Source organism: Catharus ustulatus, chromosome Z, assembly GCF_009819885.2.
Source record: "Catharus ustulatus isolate bCatUst1 chromosome Z, bCatUst1.pri.v2, whole genome shotgun sequence".
Lineage (NCBI taxonomy): Eukaryota > Metazoa > Chordata > Aves > Passeriformes > Turdidae > Catharus > Catharus ustulatus.
The window spans coordinates 43770064-43791412 of NC_046262.2; the positions used below are offsets into that span (position 1 = coordinate 43770064).

Here is a 21349-nt window from a genome sequence, read left to right on the forward strand (position 1 = left end):
GTCAGCTGTGGATGATTAACAAAGACTTCTGAGACTCGGTGTCCCCTTGTCTTTTAAGTGATGGCAGCAGTGAAAGATTGAAGAGACACAGAAAGACATAGACTGCACCCCACACGTGCCTAGAAGGGAGTGAGGGTGGCATATGGATTGGATAATACAGGGAAATATTAAGCAAGCAATTGTATTTACCAGCCCCAAGTTTAGTGAGGACAGAAAGACTGCAAGGCATGCAGAAGAAGAAAATAGATTCCTGCTAACAAAACAGTCAGAGTGATGTTAGGTGAATACTGAGAGCAGTCCTCCAATCACTCAGAGTTCCCTGTAGCCAAGCTAGAGCTGTGCATGTATCATCTCCAAATAGGTATTTTTTTTCTTTTCTGTCACATATGTGATAATTGAGGCAAAGACCTACTGGGTTCCTTAGCATATAATTAACTCAACCTGGAGTATAACAACTGCTTCCCTGAGGTAGTGGAGGTGTGCACATGTCATGATAACCAGAGAAGAGAAAACAAGAGGCAGCTGGGGAAAGCCTTACACTACTGTCCATTAAAATTCATTACTTCAAATGTAAATAGTGCCTAGATGACCAGTCCAGTGTAAATGTGCAGAGATCATTAAGTACCCTCGTCTATCCACTGTTGTAAATGCCTCAAAATGTCACGTTAAGAAACTTGCTTAACTTAAGGTCTTGCTTAAGTGTGTCAAAGTGCTTGTGGGAGAATGCCATTGCTCTTGCAGCTACACTGCCCACCTAGCACACTCCACGTGTCAGAGGTTCAGTCAGCTGAGTGCCAGGCTCCCTGTGCCTCTGCCACGTTAGAAATGCAGCACGTTTCTGCAATGACAGAAAAAAAAATTTAAAAAATTTGCAAAGAACAGTTCAATGGTGCTGTCCTGTTACATTGCCACCTACCAGTGGCTGCATTGACATCAACATCTGTTCTTCCTACTTCCTGCTTTAATAAAGAGAAACTGTGCCAGTTTCAGCAACAGCAAGAGTACCAAGACTATAATTGCATGACTGAGCAGCAGAACAGGTAGCAGAGAACTTTAATAGCTGTCTCTTGAACAGCTTGAAGATTTTGCTTTAAAAATATGTGCATGTATATTTAAAAATATATGCACAAGTATTTCTTGTCATTTCACACTTGAGTTCAATTATGACTTGTTCATCAGTTTTTACTGCACAACCATTGTAGCTGTATCTTCATGTCTTGTTCTAATTTATGTGCGGATTTCATCAGTGTTATCAAATGATTTCTCTCTGACTGGCGTATCAGATTCCACCTCCAGCAATCTGAGGCTGAGACCAGCTAGCAAGAATTAATAATGATGGTTTTCAGTGACTTTTCTAGAAGAAAACAAGGAAACTACATGGAAGGAAACAGCTGTGGGAAGCCTGGATGCATCAAGAAATACATGAGAGGTATAAGCTCACTGAGCTTGTCAAAGAGCAGCACTTTGGGGCATTTTTCTCTCTCTGCTTTGGGGCAGATGTAAATTGACTGTTTGGCTAGGTTTGTTGTTTCTTTTCCCAAAAGATATATATTCAGAGTCAATAATTCCTTCATTTTCTCCAGTAATAACATATCTTCATACCCATAGTTGGGTATAAAAACCTAGATCATCAATGACATTTTATTTCAGCAAGATTTCTTCTGTTGCCAGTAAAAGCCCCAAAATGGGCTTTTTCTATGCATATAGTTACATTTCTGTTCTGGCAGCTTCCATGGCCCTCATTCTACTGTCTAACATATGGTTAAGTTAAACAGCAGCACCAGCAGACAGCCCTCTCCCAAAGCCCTCAAGCTCCCTCTGACAATCATAGGGTAATGCAGAGAAGCAATGTACAGTAAAGTTTAGCCACCAGAACAAGGAAGGTTCCCAGCCTCCTTCTCCCTCTATGTCCATTTTTTAGACAATATAGCCTCTCTAAGACAGTAAATACAAAATTGTACCAATATCTATTATCAGATTGTCCTGATGTAGGAACCCTACACATGCCTTGAACTCAGGAACCACCTCATTTTTTTAAGAATTCTAATGCGCTAGAGCACAAATCTTTTTTTTTCTCTTTCTTCTGTAAATGTGTTGTTGATTCTGTCATAGATACATGCATATCTCTGGCTATTTTAAAATTCTATATTCACTGGTATTACTGCTTCCCCAGAGGCATGCAGCAATGAGGTGCTATTTTTAAACTTCTCAGTCAGCCATGACTTCCCTTTTGTCTGTCCACTCTGTAGCTGCCATAGGGAGTAAGCATGGCATTCCTCATCTTTTTGTGGTTTCTACTTATATGGAATAAGCAGAATAAGCAGTGGTTCTTGTTGGTGCTGGAGTACTACACAAGTCAGATTACAGGAAAAAGCACAGACTGAATCATGTCTCAGAAATTCACCCTCCAGTGTCACATTGTACCCGAGTTAATGTAAACCAGAGCTCCTGCTATACAAGCACAAGTACAAAGCTCACAGTTTGTTCCCAAAACTCCCACAGCTTTTTCCATGCCAACTATATAAAAGAAGAAAACAAAACCAAAAACCTAACCGAACACCAAAACCCAAGAAGATTTAATAATATGACACATTCCTGTGTTTGTTTGCAGAACTGTATGTGAGTAATTTTATGAGTCATTTAATTACAAGGAAGCCAAGGCCTGGACAAAGAAATACACTCAAGGTTTGCTTGGGTTGAAGACAGTCTCTCTCTTTCTTTCCTCCAAAATGAAAAGGTCTCAGTGTGTTTGAAATGCAGCTAGAAGGAATTAAGACATCAGATGCCCCACCAAACTGGACTCTGAGACAGCTGGGAGACTGATGGTACCTACATCTTCTGCTTGAAAGCTGCTTTATTTGGTGGTAATATGCTGTCAGACCCACAAAGCCAGCACATCCCACTTCTTGGCCCCCCAGGCCTCAGCAGGAACCTGCTGATTAAAATACACATTAACAAACTTTTCTGGAAAAAGCACTCAAATAGAACACTCTCTTCAGCTAACATAAACATCATACACTGAAAATGTCATACAAACTGGGACATGTACTTGAAAGGGAAGGAGAATTTATGCTTTTAAATATATGTATCCCAGTAAATACAGCCAGTCTTTGCTCCTTCTTGCCCAAGGAGCTGACCTGCTGCCAGCATGCCGGTGTATTGGCTAGATGTTATTGCATAACTTTTGGAGGTCACCAGGAAATCAGTAACTTCAAAAGGTGAGGTAGGATGGGAAAAGAAGGGGGACAGACTCATCCCTATACTCATATACAGATATATGAACCCTATATAGAGATCTATGGGCACTGTACTATACTCATGACTTGCAAAAAAATCTATGAAACGCACTTTCACTCATAAGCTACGAAATTTAAAGCAGCTGAAAACTAGGTCTGAAACATTCAGATTGCCAATAAGGATCAACTTTCAGCCTAGCAAGTAGTACCATGTTTGTAGAGGCAATGTGATAGAGCACAATTTTTAAAAGGCCTTTTCATTTTTTAAAAACTTTGCCCATGTAAGATTAAATTCAGGGGCCTTCCTTGGTTGATTTATTTATTTTCCTTAGGCTGTGCTTAGCAACATGCAACCATGTATAAATATGCTTTACTTCAGAAATATTTTATTCTCACCACTAATTAACAGGCAAGTACCTTCCAGTCTTGCTCTTGGTTGCAGGAAGCCCATAGCAGCAGGACAAACTTGATCCAGATCTACCCATTTCAAGGAAGAAAACTTGCAGACCCTGCTGCATGCTCATTGCTCCCCTGCTTCTGCATGGCTATTTGTATTCCCTTTGGGCTGACCATAACTGGTCAGCAATTCCTCTGCCACCCTTTTTGAAGAAGCAACTCCTTTGACCCTCAACTGCAAGTTGTGTGCAGGGCACTGGACAGCTGCCAGCCATAAGAGACTTCTGTGGGAAAATGCTCCAGACAATGATGAAATGGCAAAGAACACCTAGCACCACCTTCTGCCCCTGCTGGGGAACAGGATCTGGGTTCCTGTTCCACTGAGGTGGCAACAGCCCTGGCGCAGCCATGCAGCACAGCTGTCCTGCAGTAGCACTAGCTGCTGGGGAGGCAGGGGCAGAGCCTGAGCATGCCAATGCAAACCTCAGGTGAAGAGTTGGTAGCAGTGCTCTTTCTGTCTTTTAAACAAATGCTGATCAGCCTAATGAAATGTTTCCTCTTCCCATATTTCAGGCAGTCTCTTTTGTGGCTCTCCCAATAGGAATGCCAGTCTACCTGTCTGTGTAAAGACAGCAAGGGAAGAAATGAGGTTCTAGATATCATCACAGGAATGATGATGTGCTGAGCAAGTGTTCATGTTGATGGGGATCTTTTGTTGTATTCTAGAAAGGTGTCTCTTTTCTGAGGCAGAGTGTGAGTTTTGAGCTGAGCTCTGTCCCTTTTCTCGTTTAGACTGAAAAGCATGCACCTAGCTTTAGCTGACCAAGTGAAGCCAAAGGACACAGAAAGAAGTCTTGTACAGTGAATAGCCAAATGTCCATAAATTTCAATTTTCAAATTTGATCTGTAACTCAAAACCACTTCAAATTGGTTCTATGATGCTTATTTGTTTCTCTTCCTCACAGTCTACATGTGACAATGAATAAATCAAAAGGTCACTTCCTTTAAAGCTCTCCAATAAATGCTCCTCAGCCATAAACTCAACAAGGTCACAAAGAAAACAAGCTCAAGCCTGCCAAGTTTCCAAAACTGCTGAGAATGACAGGGAAGATGGGGCACACACCTGTAGATTAGAATGGCCTGAACGATGGTCTCATCTAACCTCTCTCTGTCCCAAAGGACAAAACCCCCTTCCAGCCGAAGAACTCTATGGTGAAATGGGTGTGCAGGAAGCTCACCAGAGGTGACCAAAGTTTAAGAAAAAAGAGAACTGTTTTATTTCTATCTTTGTGCGCATGCACACACACATGCACACACTCACACAGAGGCGTCCCTGGTCAGGGATACTTACCAACCAACATGCCTTATTAATAAAAGGCAAATAGCAAGAACCTGATTCTGAAATTTCCTGCCTTATCTATACTCATATTTCTCTAGCAAATCTCTGTTTCTGTTGTCAAGTGCAACATTTTATTACAAGCAGTTTTTCCTATATTTTCAACTCCACAGTAAAATACTGAAAAGGTGTTGGGCCTAGCATGGAACGCATCAGATTCCCTCAACAAAGATGGAAAGGGAAAGCATTTCCTGTCATCTGTCACTTTGCTATCACAAAACTCACTTAACCTAGAAAAAAGGGTTTTAAAGACCCTGGAATAATAGCACTGAACTGACAGATCACACAACAAAATTGTTTTAATACATTCCAGATGTATTGCTTCAGTGAATTTAATACAAAGACTAATCTGAATCACTGCTTCTATGGTTGTCACTCTTCAATTCTCTCAGGGCTACACGCCAAATTTTTTCTGCTTTCAACTGCATGGCTTTCAACAAAGTCAGTCTAAGGGAGTACACAATTTGGTCCCAAGTAACTAGTTAAGTATTTGAAGCTGTTGCCAGCCTTTTATGAGCTCAGTTCAAAATGACATTTAGGGAGGTTTGAAGCATCTTAGATAAGAAAAATGATGAAGAAATAGAGGAAGATCATTAGCAGAAAAAAAAAATAAATAAAAAGATAAAGAAAAAAGGAAAATTGCTATCCTACTGACATAATAGAAAATCCATATATAAACAGATCTGTAGACATGTTGTTCCCCTATTCCCTAAGTAAGTGTGTACCATTAATAGAAATTCTCAAATTATGAAAGGATATGCAAAGTTGTTTAAATCCTAAACCTTCAGTTATAGAGAAGGGATTTATTCTGTATCATTAAAATGTTTCACTGCAAAACAGAATTGAATGTTCTGTTCAAATACTTGTATAAATCCACAGTAAAGCTGGAAGACAGCTCTGATACCATCTTAATGGAATCAGTATTATTTGCTTAAGGAAAAACTGTATTTTCAAATGCCTAAAGAGGAACAAAAAAAAAAAAAAGTTTGGGCTATGGTAATGGTGAAGCAATCCATATTACCTCTGAAAAAATAGCCAAAATTCAGAAGAAAATATTAATGTCAGAAAATCTTTTGTAAGAAAGAATATTAATTTCTGCTGTTATGAATAAATGAATTCTAAATTAGTCTTTGATGGATTTTAAGAAGTGCTACCATAATCACATAAACTTCCTTTCTTCATATAAAGCTATGTATAGCGTAAGTCTTCCCTTTCAGATCAGAGAAGCTGTTTGAATGAAGACACTAAAGGAGTGAGATTCCAATTAGTGTATGAAACACTCTAAATCTGTCAAAATGAGCTGCTTGGATTATTGCTAAACCCAGAAATCCCCAAATGATGGAAGATGAAGGTGAATAGAAACTCAGATGTAGAGCTGTATCCATTCCATAATCCCCTCTCCCCACTGTTTGACCCCAGAACATGTCATTTTTTGCAACCAAATTGTCCTTTTCCTGGTCTACAGGTAGATGAAGAACAAAGTTTTATTCAAAATGAGAGTCAAGGAGAATTTGTCACATAGAGCAAGTTTGAAAGGCAGTGACCCTATCTGTCTTGCTGAACGACTATAATCTGTCTGATGTAGCTGTGTGTGGAAGAGGAGAAAAGAGAGCAATGTTGATGCCTGGGCTTAAAAGAGAAATTTTACATAATAGCTGAAAGAACAAGATTCTTGCACTGGAAAATTTGAAGCTTCTTGTCAGAAATTAGCATAAAGCTAAAGAGACCTGACAAACAGTTGTTTCATGTAAAAATGTTTTATGGGATTTCTTTTCAATATATTCAGTTCTTCACTGCATCTTTTATGTCTGCCAGGCATGCACACACAGATACACAATCAGGAAAATTTTTATGGACATACAGATAAAATTGTTATTCAAAAGGAGTAAATTAAGATGAATTTACTAACCCTGCAGTGAAGTGACACTTTTCATGCCTCAGTGGGTCCCAAGTAAACTCAAGGGTATTATTCTTTACTTGAAAACAAGCATATGAAAAATATATTTCTATACTGTCCTGGAGTCTGGTGAGCCACAGACCACTCAGTGAGGCCACAGAAAAAATGAAGAAATTATCCAGTCTTACCCCTGTGCTGAACCACTGACCTTACTGAGAATACCCCTCTAGTAAAAATAAATATTTACAAAAAATATTCCTTCTCTCTCTGTGAAAATCACCTGTCTCTCTTTCCAGAGGCCAAGAACTGATAGTTGATGATTTCTTCTTTGTCCTGTCCAGAAAATATGTGCTGTGGGGAGCAGACGTGAAAATGTCTTTTTCTGGGCTGGGTGACACTTTGTGGTCGTTGCAGTGGGAAATGCCTGGTCCTAGCAGAGCGAGGCTCTGTGCTGATGAGGGCAGGAGCCAAGGTGTCCCCAGCACAGAAAGGATGAATGATGGGGCACAGGCACCAAAGCCCACAGCACATGTGCCAGGAACCATGTGGGAAAACTGTCTGTCAGGGCAAGTTGCTCCTGTGGTTGCTGGACGCCTTCTTTGCCTTCCTTGGCTGTCCAACATGTGACATTCTGCAGCTGCTGAAGCCACTTTGGCCGTAGCAAGGCTTGTAAGGAGGAAGACCTAGTATGGAGGAGAGATAGGGAGGCACAAAGCAGTATTAGACCACATTTCTTTTACTCTTCTCATTCATTATTAATAGAAATATGCACTCTACTCTTCATGTGTTTAGAGGGGCCTGAGAAAAAGTGAAACAACCAATGTTCACTCTCCTCTCTTCAGTTTCTGAGTACTTACGTATTTTTCATATTTTCTCAGTGTTGCTACTAGTCTGCCTGGTAGTCATACTGTGGGCCAGATAGCCCGAGGCGGCACTAAGCAAGATCATGATCTGTGCTTGGGACAGATGAATGGTAAGTGTGACCTGTGGCATCACTACCTCCAGGGCTTCAGACAGTTCCTTATAGTACCCAAATTTTATCCCAGTTTCACTTCAATAAATTCCTCAAGCTGTAAGAGGAAGTGGACTGAAAAAGGTACATAAACATAAACATAAATACAGGAGCAAGCCAGTTGTCCTAGGAAGCTTCAGCTACCATTCTCTTGTCTTAGGTACCTTTTGGATCAACTCTGACTGGAACAGACCTTAGCAGGACAGATGAAAAAGATTTGTTCCTCAAGCATCATTCCCACATAAGAGATCCAGCATAACCTCCTCTCTTGATTATTGATCTTAACACGTTTTCTTCCTTCAGTTTTCTCTGACAGTAATACCATTGTGAAGCCTTCTGATGGTCTAAATGCACCTCATAATCTATACCTCCGTGAAACTGTGTATTGGCTTAGAATGAGTAGTTTCACACAGTAGCTCTACGCTTGATTTCAGGAACAGCTGTTAAGCCTAGAAAATGTATTCTGGTGAGAGCACAAAACTTATTTTTAGGGACACTACAGCTATATTTTGAAACTGTTGTTTGTTATAGGGATATCAGCAGAATGATCATCCTCTCTTAAATTCATTCAAACTTACTGTTGTCTATGGTATTACTTGAAAATGCTGTAGTAATAAGCAGGTGTGTCACTTTGCTGTACCTTTCCCAAGACTTTAAAAAAAATCCTTAGATAAATGCTTTTACAACACACTAGGTAACTTAGCAAATAGGGCATTCAATATTTGCATTATTGAAAGTGATTACTAACATATGAAAAAGGTCTTTTTCATATATATTAAAAAGGTTGTAGTCATATATAATTTCTATATGATAAGTTGCATTTGAAGAGTAATATCTACTAATTCCACTGAAACTATATTAGGAATTAATTTTGCTCATGATGTCTTGTGTTCCTATTTTATATTAGCTACATTGTATTATCTCCCTCCACAGGCACAATTGCATGTACGTCAAACTTGATTTGATGTAATTATCTAGGAATAAATGATCTTGTTTTGGCTTGTTTTAACAACTTGAGCCATTTCCACCCTGTTCCCACAAGATTTTTCTGCCTGCAGAATTCTCTTGGCAGTTCTTCAACTCTGATCTAAAACTCAATCTGAAAAGCTACAAATCCTTTTTGTGTACCTACTGTACAAACACAGTTGTTGCTTTTTATTTTTTCTACAGTACGTCACAGCTTTTGCAGGTGGCTTATGAGAAACATTATTTAAAGCATTTTTGGGACTAATACACTTGCCTATGAAAAGCAAGGGTATCAATGACACTTCAGTTGCTTGTGAGAAACACACACTTAAATATCTATTTCAGCTTAAGCTCCTAAATCGCTTCCATCCTTATAGAAAAGTAGGCTGCCATTTGTGTGTGGTTGTTCAGACATATTCTGGTCTATTGACAAAAAAAAAGAAAAAAAAAAAGCTTGGTTTTTATCACTAGTAGGGAAATTGGCAACATCTTGGAGAAGGCAAAGAGCAAACACTGATCTGGGCACCCTCCCTTCTAAATTCCTCCACAGGAAAGCTCTGTGTTGGTTAGCATGCAGATACACACTTCTCTTGCCTTTCTGTGGGTCTAGTGCTGTCAAGTCTCAGTTTTGACTGAACTAACACCTTCCAGGCATATCAGGAGCAGAAATGAATTTGGCAGATACATCAGACAAAACCCTGTACTTCGTCCCAGGGCAGAGGGTGCTTCAAAGTGCATCATAAGTTGCTGAGAAAGCAACTGGTACTCCTCATTCTCTGGTTATTGCCTAATAGGCGTTCGTAAAACCTGCACGGTCTAGCACCAAATCAGGCATCCAGCAAATATAGAAACAGCTGAAGAAATGTAGGGGCTATCTACATCACCCACTGAATTCTGCCTGCTCTTTTTCACTAAGTGTTCTGAAGGCTAGCTCTGGTGAGTTGAGCTTGAGCCTTCTTGCTGCATTTGAACAATGAAAATCAGATCCAAGGCCTTAAGGTACTGCTGGATTAAAACTGATCAATATTACTGTTACCCTAGCAGTCAGGAACTCACCTAGGACCAGGACTTGGTGCCAGCCCTCTGTACCATTCTAACCTGGAAGGAAGCTAGCAAGAATATCTATTTAGTACTAGATGTCACTGCTCCATGGCACAAGATAAATCCCACTCCACCTTATATCTCTCATTTTCTCATCAATGCTTGGTACTAACATCCAGTGGGGTGCCCTATGTTCTCTGTGCTTCCATGCTCTTACATAAGGCTGAAGAATGACAGCCCCTCACTCTGTCCTCATTTTGTGGAATGGAGAAACTCACACAGGATGCTTTGTGTAACAGAATTATAAAAAGTTGCAGAAAGACATTAGGGAAAGCCAGGGATGAAAGGTCTACTGAAGAAAGAGAGGGAATAACCTTCAGCATGGCAAGTCCCTGAGCCTGGATGGTAGGAAGTCTTGTACCAAAGAATGCTCTAGGAGCATGGATTTTTTCTGGTCTAAGCATATGTCAGAGACACGTTATGTGAGTAGATGAATTTTTCTTCTGCACTCATGTGGTCGGTTCTATACTGTCAGTTTAGTTTTCCTTGCTTCCCAGACCTACCAAGATATTGCAGGAAGAAAATTAGAAGGCCAACTAGATTTTTATCTGGCTGCAGATATAAAAGACAATGAAAATGGTTTCTGTAAATATATCAGCAACACAAGGAGGGCTAAGGTGAATCTCCACCCTTTAGTTGATGCAGGACAAAAACATAGAGACTAAGGATGTGGAAAAGATTGAGATGCTAATGACTTCTTTGCTTCAGTCTTTAACACAAAGGCCAATTTTGATCCAAGTACCCAGCCCTCTGAGTTGGAAGAAGGTGATGGGGAGCAGAAGCTCCATAATACAAAGAGCAATGCTCAGCAACCTGCTACATGATTTTTTTACACAAGCCTATGGGACCAGATGGAATCCACCAAGGAATAGTGAGGGAGCTGGTGAAGTTTTTGCTGAGCCACCTTGAATCAGTCCTGGTCAACCAAGGAGGTCCCAGGTTGCTGGAGATTAGAAAATGTGATGTCCATCTCTAAGAAATGTGGGAAGGGGCACCCAGGGAACAATAGGCTTGTCAGACTGATCTCTGTGCCAGGGAAGGTAATGAAACAGATAATTTTGAGTGCCGTCATACAATGAGTACAGGACCACCAGGTGATGAGACCCAGCCAGGATGGACTTAGGAAACACAGCTCCTCATGGACCAACATGATCTCCTTCTGTGACAGGGTGACCTACCTAGTGCATGATGGAAAGGCTGTGAGTTGCCCACGTGGACATTAACTAAGCATTTTCCGCCATTTCCCAGATATTATCCTGGAGGAACTGGCTTCCCATGACTTGGGCAGGTGATGTCTTCGGTGAGTTGAGGACTGTTTGGACGGCCAAACCCAGAGACCGGTGAGTGGAGTTACATCCACCTGATGGACAGTCATGAGTGCTGTTCTCCAGTGCCCAGTATCAGGGCCAGTCCTGACCAGGGCGAGGGAACACCCTTGGTAATTTCTCAGATGACACCAAGCTGGATGGGAGTGTCGGTCTGTTGGAGGGTAGAAAGCGTATGCAAAAAGGATAAGGACAGGCTGGATCAATGGGCCAAAGCCAGTGGTGTGAGGTTCAACAAGACCAGGCACTGGGTCCCACCACACTCACAGTCAGTGCCACAGACTTCAGGCAGTGTATGGAAAGTTGCCCAGTGGAAAAGGACCTTGGAGTGCTGGTCAACAGTGACTGAACACAAGCCAGCTGTGCCCAGATGGCCAAGAAGGCCAATGGCATCCTGTTCTGAGGCAGCAACGGTATGGCCAGCAGGACCAGGACAGGGATTGTCCACTGACCTCGGCACTGGTTGAGGCTGCACCTTGAATCCTGTGTGCAGCTCTGGACCCCTCAGTACAAGAAAGACATTGAATTGCTTGAGCAGAGAAGGACAACAGAGCTGGTGAACAGTCTGGAGCACAAGTCCACTGAGGGAGTTGGGGATGTTATCCTGGAGAAAAGGAGGCTCAGGGTGACCTTATTACTCTCTACAGCAAGGAGGGTGTAGTAAGGGTGGGTGTCAGTCTCCTCTCCCTGGTAATGAGTCAGGGCAAGAGGAAATGGCCGCCATTTCCACCAGAGGAAGTTTAGGTTGGATATCAGTAAATACGTCTTCTTCAGCAGACAGGTTGTCAGGCGGTGGAATAGGCTGCCCAGGAAAGTGGTTGAGTCATCCTCCTTGGAGATACTTACAAGACATAATACTTAGGAACATGGTCTAGTAGTGGACTTAGCAATGCTAGGTTAATGGTCTTATGTAATAGTCTTGAAGGTCTTTTCTGACCTAAATTATTATACTACTCTATTAACCTATTACTTTTTTCTCTCATACTCTCATTTTTTTCTCATACTCTCACTCTTGTCGTGTAGTGGTTCTCACAGAAAATAGAAAAATCTTCTGTGGTTAAAGATTTTTCTGGAAGAAATAAACAAACTCCTAGCACACCATAAAATATTGCCTCTGGTAGGCTGTAGAGATTGTAAAAGCCATGTCACAGAGGCACAAGAGAGGTTGTGGTGCCATCACTTTGCTGATGAAGGTGCCAGGTTATTGCTTTTCTGGGTGTGATGCTTGGCTCATTTTCACAGGTCAGTACACCTCCCATAAAGCCAAGAACAACCAGATTTCAGCCAGGTCTGAAACACCCTGAACAAAACATAACAGCCTCTTCTGCCTAAGAACATTTTGTGTTCAAAAGCAGCACTTTTGCATGATTTCACAGATTTTAAGGAAATTGGGAGAATTTGTGGCATGTTTTTCATAGTGAGATTAACTGAAAAATATGCATATGTGGTGGTCAGTAGCAATCACCGTCTTCAAATTCTGCAAAGCATAGCTCTGCCCCTGGCAAGGCTAGGAAAGGCCTAGGGGGAAGCACATGACACTGAAAAGAGAATGACCAACAGGAATCTTGACACTAAGAACACTCTTGAATATGCAGGTTCAAAATTATCTCATATTCTGCAGTGCAAAACACTCCTCTTCTGCGAGGCCAGATGCTCAGACAGTGTAAATCATCTTCCACTGCTGCCATCAGTGATGTCTACCAGCTGGCGTCAGCTGTGAGTTTGACTGTATGTCCTTCTTTACCTGAAGCCAAAACTACCCAAAAGTAGTCAGAAGTCTTAGGTCTTGGTCTTTTCTTTCTCCCACCCCTCCTGGTGGCAAACCTACATGCCAGCAGCCTGCTAGGAAATGCATGTCAGCTTCTAAAACCACAACTGCAAAAAAGAAAGGAAAAGTCCCACATATCTCCTCCCTTTCTCATTCCCACCCAGAGGAACCCTGCCATCCCATGGAGGAAGAAGACTTGCTGGACAGAAGCCCCAGCCCAAGTGGAACATTTCAACCCACTCAGTGAAGGGGAACAGTCCCGTTGCTGTCAGGCCAGAGCCAATGCACAAACATTTTGCACAACTGTTTTTGTGGTGGGATCTAATGGCTTGGTATCTGAGACATCTGCTGAAAATCAAACATCCTTCGTACACAGCTCAGCCAGCCTTACACTTCTGGTTGCTGAAGCCACAGCTCTGGACTGCTTCTCTGGTTTTGTTAACGGCAGACAAAAACAGCAAACCAGCTTGCTTTAAACTGCTATCAATCATGCTTAGTGTTACTGCGTCTGGTACACCTTGTGCAAAAACCAAAAAACTGCAACATCCCCCACATGCCTCTCTGCTTCCCCAAATCCTATTTTTAAGAGAGGAGACAAAGTAGAAGCATGGTTATAGCAAGACCTCATGACTTGCAGGATAATTGTAGGGGAGTCTTGATCTGTCTCAACAGACAAACACCCTGCCCCCCTCCCCAGATACACATTCACACTCACTTTCTCAAATACTTTCATTCAAGTGCCAATTTCAGGTGCTGGTTCGTTCATGGGAATACAATGCAAATATACAGTAATAGTCTCAGTGTTATTTTTAATCTATTTTTCTTCATTTTAACCTCTGCATTATTTTTATCTGCATATAGATGATTCTTAAGCTCAATTCCATGATGTGAAATCCAATATTTAGGTCCCTTTTCCTAAACCAAGGTACCCATACTCTTAAATCAGTATCTCTCAGCATCAGTGGGTGTTCCAAGCACAAAAGGTGGGCGAGGAAGCAGTAGATGGCTTTTCAGATTGATCCATTACACTTTTGATGCGAGAAGGAAAACCTTGTCACTATCTAATTGCTCTGCTTCTTGCAGAAATTCTGGCAGCACTAGTCACCTGTGCTACGGTGAAATGAAACACACAGATGTTTTGTATTCAGAGGTAATGCTGTTTGGGGCTTTGGGAAGGTAGCGTGCAGTCATGATGTGTGAATCCTTCTGAGGTGTTTTACTTTATGTGTGGTTTATAGTTTAAATGAAGTCAGGGATATTATCTCTTATGAGCCTGGCCCATAGGTCTATCTAGACATACATATATATTCCCAAAGATGTATGTGTACGTGCATGAAAGACAGAATAGCATTCAAATTCTATTCTGGACATTTTGTAAAATTCCTCAGTAAAGGGCATCCCAATGTCTCCACACAATTCTATTTCTGGAAAATGTGATTTAGCTTTTCAGAGTGGTTCCTTTAGCTTCATGACTCAACCCCTTGGCTTCAAGCAACCTGATGGAAAGCCAGAGCGAAATATGTTGACTACCTGACATGAAAAGAAGTAGTGTTCCATTTATTCACTTGCTCATCTATCGAGTGAGGATTTGCATAATCTGTGAATCAGCCAGGCTGAGGCATGAGGACCACCCAGATGACCCTATGGTTAATACCCTTCCTATGATCCAGTCCACATAATTTGTGGCTGAGGAGATGGCTCATTGATCTCTGGGCAGCTTCTGAGGGCCCCCAGCTCAAACACACCACAGTTTTCCTTGGCAAGACAGTGGCATGAGATTGGTTTGTTCTTTGTTGAACTCCAAATCCAAATCTGCATCCTTTGCTACAAGTTTAAAAAGATCATATGCTATTTTGGATATGTAACAACAAAAATGTAGTTGCAAAATCAGTGAAAATTAAAAACAGTTCGTTACACTCAAATATTCAACAATTACATGTGAGTCATCCATAATACACAGTTAATAAAACAGGAGAGGACAGGCAGAAACCTCAAGGAGATGTACATCACAGGGAAAATACAGGGGAGGATAGTAAGATTCTGGAAGAAATTTCAAGAAGCCATCCACTCTTTTTCTTAGGACAAAATCACTATCTCTGTCATTCTCTACAAATGCTTTTTTTTTATTTTAGACAAGATAAGATAAATATCAAAAACCAGTAGTGAGGATTCTACAGCTTCTCCAGGCAAACTAGACCTACCCTTCACTATCTCTGCTTTAATGCATTGCCTAAGTCTTCTAACCTTTACTTTGATTCTGTTCCTTCATGTCATAACCAACAGGGACAAGAAAATGAGTAGAAATCAATTTAGAGAAATTATACTGCGTTTTGAACAAGGAACAGCAAATGGTTCATCGTATGTAGTTCTGGTTTACAACTATGGTTTTTTTCCCTTTTTCTTTTAGGGCCATATTAATTTCCACATGCTGGCAAAATTACCTGCTTCAGAAAACACATTAGTGACAATAAATCCTTATAAAGATGTACTGAAGTCTTTCCTGAACCTATTTAATAGTACTCCTGTTAGAAATCTGAACCTGGAGATATGCTGGGGTCTTCAATGCCAGCACCTTGAAAGGCAATTTCATATTCCTATATGTAAGGATATACGCTGAAGTTTTTAGATGTATTCTGCTTTGGCCAGAAAGTTCCTCTCAGGCAACAAGAGTTTTACCACTGATATAATTTGAGAGTTTTAAAGAAGAAACTGGTAAGAAATAGAGTCTGAGTTCAGGCTGTGGCATAATTGTATTGCATTGCCAAAAAGAAATCAGCTCCTATGCAGCACAAAGTAACTTTGCAAAAGTTATGGTTTTGACAGTGCTGCTCTATTCCAATGGGAGGACATTAGTCACTGTGGATGGCCACATTCAGCTTGTGCCACATTATCCATACAAAGACACATTTGCAGAAGCCAAAAGGCAGATCTGCTGCAGGGAATGAGTTGTCATAGCTTCACCAACTTCCACTGGGCAGCAAAAAGTTCCATAAATTAAGAAACTTGTTCCCAAACATCGGCATACTTGATTTCCTGCTCTGTTTACTCTCCACTAAATATGCAGGCTGGTGTCAGGTCTTTTTGGATGTGTTCCTGAGCACCTTATAATTGTTCAGCTTGGTGTGATAATAAACATTTCAGTACTGCTAGTAGGTACAGAGCAGTCAGATCTTTAGTAAGTGAATGAGAAAAAAAAAACAAACAACCCTATGTCTTACAGTCATGTTAGTTCTGCATTGAAAAGAATATATTTAATGTGGAATTACTACAGTTTGTATGGGACAGTTATAGCAAGTAAATAGTGTGATGTAAGTTTTGACATGGGTTTGATAGTTTGAAGTCGGCAGAATGTATTCAGACATTAATATATGACATATCTAATGAAGACTAATAATGCTTATACAAAGACTTGACATTTGTCTTTTATTGAGATCCTACTCAAAGATTTAAACTATGTGTAGAGAGTTAGAGACATGTGTGCGGAAGATATCATGCTGTACGGTCAGTTAGGACACACCCCCTCTGCAGCCAGACCCCTGCCCTGTACCTGGATGTACCTTGCTGACGTAAGCAGGAGGAAGTGACACTAACTACCCAAGCTATAAGAACCCTTGTGACCCCTCAATAAACGCCATTTGTTTTCCACCACGTTGGTGTCAGGAGCATTTGGACCGAGTGACCCTGGGGTTGGGTCACCGTGCCGGGCCGAAAACCAGGTCGCCACGCCTTGAGAAGGCGACATCTGGTGCCGAAACCCGGGAGGAATTTACGCCCGGAATTCGGGGTTCGCCTGGACAAGGTGCTGGCGGCCGCACAGCTGGTCTAGTGCGGCGGGGAAGGACGCTTCCCGGACCAGCGAAGAGCATGGATGCTATCGCGAAGGTCGTAAGTCAGATTCGTATGCAGTATGGTATACAGTGTCAGCTTAAAGATTTTATTCTCGCAGTGCCGAGATTGATTAAGCTGGGGGCGATAGAAAGCCCAGTGGACGTTCTCCATCCGGAGATATGGGATAAGTGCACAAAGGTGCTGGCTGAGGACACCATGTCCTCGGGCTCGGGAAAAACTCTGAAATCGTGGGGGAGGGTGATGCAGGCTTTGCAGAAAGCTCGGGAGGAGCAGGAGACCTGGAAAGCCGCGCGAACTTGTTTATTAGCCACGCCGCAGTTGGGTATTGGGGCCGCGACGCAAACTGTGGAGGAATTGGAACCGGTCGGGCGCGGGGACTCCGGCACTCCGGAACCCGCTCCGTTACCCCCGGGAGAGAACTCACCGCCATCGGAGGGGGGGGAACACGCGCGGGCGTTTTGGCAGGGGCTCGCGGAGGAGGCGCGGGTTGCGGACATAGTATCGGAGCCCGAAACGGCCGCGGAATTAAAGGGAAAACCGCCGCCATATGGGTTTGAAAATGGCGCCGGACCGCGTGTCTATGACGCGGGGGGCGGAAATGCCGGGAGCGCAGCGAACGGCGCAAGCGCGGGCGAGGGGGGCGGAGGGATGGCCCCTGAGAAGGCGCCCAAGACCAATCAAAGCGCTCATTTTAAATCAAGTCCTTATAGGGCAAGAACCTCCCCCAGCAGGAGGCGGAGGGAGCCCAGGGGGAGGGAACGGCCCGACCCCCGCAAGAAGGGGCGGGGTCGGAGCCCGAGAAAACGGCTGAGCTCTCCGGAAGCGCCCAGCCAGTTGACTTCCGGCTCGTACTCTGACTCCAATTCGGATGAGCTCGAGAGTTGGTCGGAGGACGAGTCCGATACCGGATCGGGCTTTAACAAAAAGGGAGCAGCGGTATATAAGATCACTAGCTGCAACGCTCCCGCATGGGTTAAGGGGATATCAGAGAAAGATCGAACCCCGCTTACAGACTGGCAGAAAATAAAGATAGCTTGCGCGGAATGGACTCCGTCTGCCAAGCTGGTGTTCCCGGTCCGCGTGGGGGGCGCGGGCGGAAACCAAAGAACCTACTCGCCGGTAAACCCGAAAGACGTGCAAGCAATTGTTAAAGCGATTGCGGACAGGGGGATTAATTCTGCCATGGTTTCCACACTCATCGATAGCATTTTTGGAGGCGATGATATGCTTCCCTTTGATATCAAACAGACGTGCAGGCTGATTTTCAATGGGGCGGGGATGATCGTTTTTAAACAGGAATGGGAGGACAATTGTGCAAAGCAGCTAGCCCTGGTAACGGGGGCAGACCATCCACTGCACGGCTCCAGCATACAGAGGCTAATAGGCACAGACCCCACTATGATCACCCCCCAGACACAGGCAGAGGGCCTGCGGGCCCATGAGGTTATGACAACAACCTGTGCTGCCCCAGAAGCCATCCGTGCTGCTTCTAAAGTAATAGCCAAGCCATCGCCATGGTCCACTATAAAGCAGAGTGAGAGTGAGAGCTTCACCCAGTTTGTGGACCGCCTTCAGGCAGCACTGGATTCCTCAGTATTACCCTCAGAGGCGAAGGGTCGTGTGCTAGCAGACTGCCTGCGCCAGCAATGCAATTCAGCCACCAAGGACATTTTAAGATCACTGCCACCTGGGTCCAATGTTGCTGCCATGATCAGACATGTTGCAAAGGAAGAACACCTAGCTCCCATCCAAGCAGCAGTTCACACTGCAACAACCAGTGTTATGGCATGCTTTAATTGTGGCCAAGCAGGCCACGTGGCAGTCAACTGCCCCCAGTCGGGGCACCCACCAGCAGCTGCTCCATCACGCCAGGGGAAACTTAGAGGACCATGCTGGGCTTGTGGAGAGAAGGGACATTTAGCTAAGGAATGCAAACCCGAGCCACAGGGAAACGAGGAGGAGGCAGCCGGGCCGTACCCAGCCTCCTCCCTCCTGGAACATGAAGCGGCCCAGCTACAGCAACCCCCAATGGGGCACAGGGCTTCCATGCCCACCACCCCCTCAAGAAATGACCAACTTCGTCGCCCAGCCAATGGCTCAATCAAACCCATCTGCACCTCAGGAATACCAAGAACAGCTCCCTGGGGGCGAGGCCCCTGGGTGGCTTTGGCCATGAAAGCATGGGAACGAGACCCATGGGTGGCCCTCGCCGTGAAGGTGGGCAAGCACCCACCAATCGTGTGGGCAGTGTGTCGTCTCCACAACAGCTCCGACGACTCAGCCATCTGCCTTCCTTTTTGGATGGACACAGGATCAGACGTCACCATCATCCCAGACATACACTGGCCTCTTCCATGGAAGCTCGAAGAAGCCCCCATGGTGGGCGGAGTTGAAGGACTGTCCCGAGCCCGCAAAAGCACCCAGCCAATAGCAATAACACTCTGCACCGAGAAAGGACCAGGAAGGACTATCACCCTTACGGCTTACATTATGTCGGATTGCCCACCCTTGTTAGGGAGAGATGCCCTAGCCCTACTGGACGTTAGGGTGACAAATTTGTTCTAAGGGCCACTGTCGCATACCCACCACTGCCCATCAAGCTGACCTGGAAATCAGTCGATCCGGTGTGGATCGAGCAGTGGCCCTTGTCCAAGCCTCGAATGACTGCCCTCCTTGAGCTAGTTGGCCGTGAGCTGCACAAGAATCATATAGAACCCTCCACAAGCCCATGGAACACCCCAATCTTTGTAATACCTAAACGGTCTGGTGAAGGCTTTCGTCTCTTGCACGACCTGCGAGAAGTGAACAAGAGAATCCAGCCTATGGGCCCCGTGCAAACCTTACTGCCCATGAACTCGATGATACCGAAAGGACAACCCTGTGCAGTGCTCGACATCAAAGACTGTTTCTTTTCTATTCCCCTGCACGAGGACGACAAGGAGCGGTTCGCCTTTTCCATCGTCTTTCCGAACAGCCAACGGCCCAACCTACGCTTCCAGTGGAGAATGTTACCCCAAGGAATGATCAACTCCCCTACCATCTGCCAGATCACAGTAGACCGAGCACTAGCACCAGTCCGGCAGAGCAACCCGACCGCTACCGTCATGCAGTATATGGACGACATCCTGATCGCCGCACCATCGACGAGACAAGTAGACCAGCTGGTATCAACCGTCTCCGAGACCTTAAAGACAAACGGCTTCGAGATAGCGAGTGCAAAAATAAAAAAGGGACCGTGCGTCACCTTCCTAGGAGTGGGGATCACAAGCTCCTACATAACTCCCCCCCAGATGAAGATCCGCCGAGACATCAAGACGCTCCACGACGTGCAGCAGCTTGTAGAGTCCTTACAGTGGCTCCGCAACATCGTCCTGATTCCTCCCGAGGTCATGGACCCTCTAAACGACCTCTTGAGAGGAAAGAACCCATGGGAGCAGAAAACCCTGACACCAGAAGCGATAAACTCGCTCAACTTCATCGAACACCAGATGTCAGTGGGCGCACTCACCAGATGAGATTCAAGTGCACCAATCGATCTGTACGTTCACTTTACAAAAAAGGGGGGAGTGGGTGCCTTAGCCCAAGGACCCCCCGACAAAGCCCAACCGATACAATGGGTGGTCTCGGGGAAACCGTCACGTGCCTTTTCCCCGGGAGTCGAGTGCCTCAGCAGCCTCATCATGAAAGGCAGGAAGCTCGCCCTAAGACATCTGGGCATCGAACCTGCCAAGATATACCTGCCCTTCCGCAAACAGCTCTCCGCACAGTCAACAACTATATCCGAAGACCTAGCCATGGCTCTCGCAGGCTTCGGAGGAGAGATTCGCTACGCGGCAAAACCCCCTTGGACTCGGCTGCTCACAGTCGTCGACATCGATTTCCCACCAAAGATAATCGACCGACCACAGGCAGGACCAACCATCTTCATGGACGCGTCATCGCTGAAGTGTATGTCAAAGCTAGCACCACAATGTTTGTTAATGTTGTTTGTATACATTGCACTAGCATTACATGTTATTAGCCATCCAGAGAAACTTTAAAATATTACTTTCTTTAACATTATAAGTTTAGTGAATCAAAATTATGTGAATTGGTTTAGTGAAAAATATTTCACAGTCAAATTAAACTTGCATAGTTTTCTACCACTTATTAAAATTGAGTAAAAGTTTAATCCAAAAATATAATAGAAAAATATTTTGCCTAGTCTAATGTTTCAGCCCTGGCCAGGTTGGAATATTAGCTAAGCAAAAGAATGTTTACTATCAAAACCCTCTCAGTCTGTTTCAATTGTGGCCAGGTTGAAACTTGCTGACAAAGGGAGAAAATTGTAACATTCAAATATTTCTGAGTTAAAATTGAAATCAAGTAATTTGGACTAGTTAATTTAGCCTTGCAAAAGCTAA

General features: G+C 43.8%; 1 protein-coding gene across 1 annotated transcript in view; it reads left to right on the top strand.

The window, feature by feature from the left end:
* The window catches only part of SYK (spleen associated tyrosine kinase), a 67790-nt gene extending 51045 nt beyond the window's left edge, over positions 1-16745 (top strand). Inside the window, exons 14-16 of the mRNA XM_033085327.2 lie at positions 7804-7898; positions 11253-11344; positions 15505-16745. Coding sequence (XP_032941218.1) covers positions 7804-7898; positions 11253-11296 — 139 coding nt within the window. The 3' untranslated portion in view covers positions 11297-11344; positions 15505-16745. The remainder of the gene's footprint in view (positions 1-7803; positions 7899-11252; positions 11345-15504) is intronic.
* The last annotated feature ends 4604 nt before the right edge of the window (positions 16746-21349 follow it).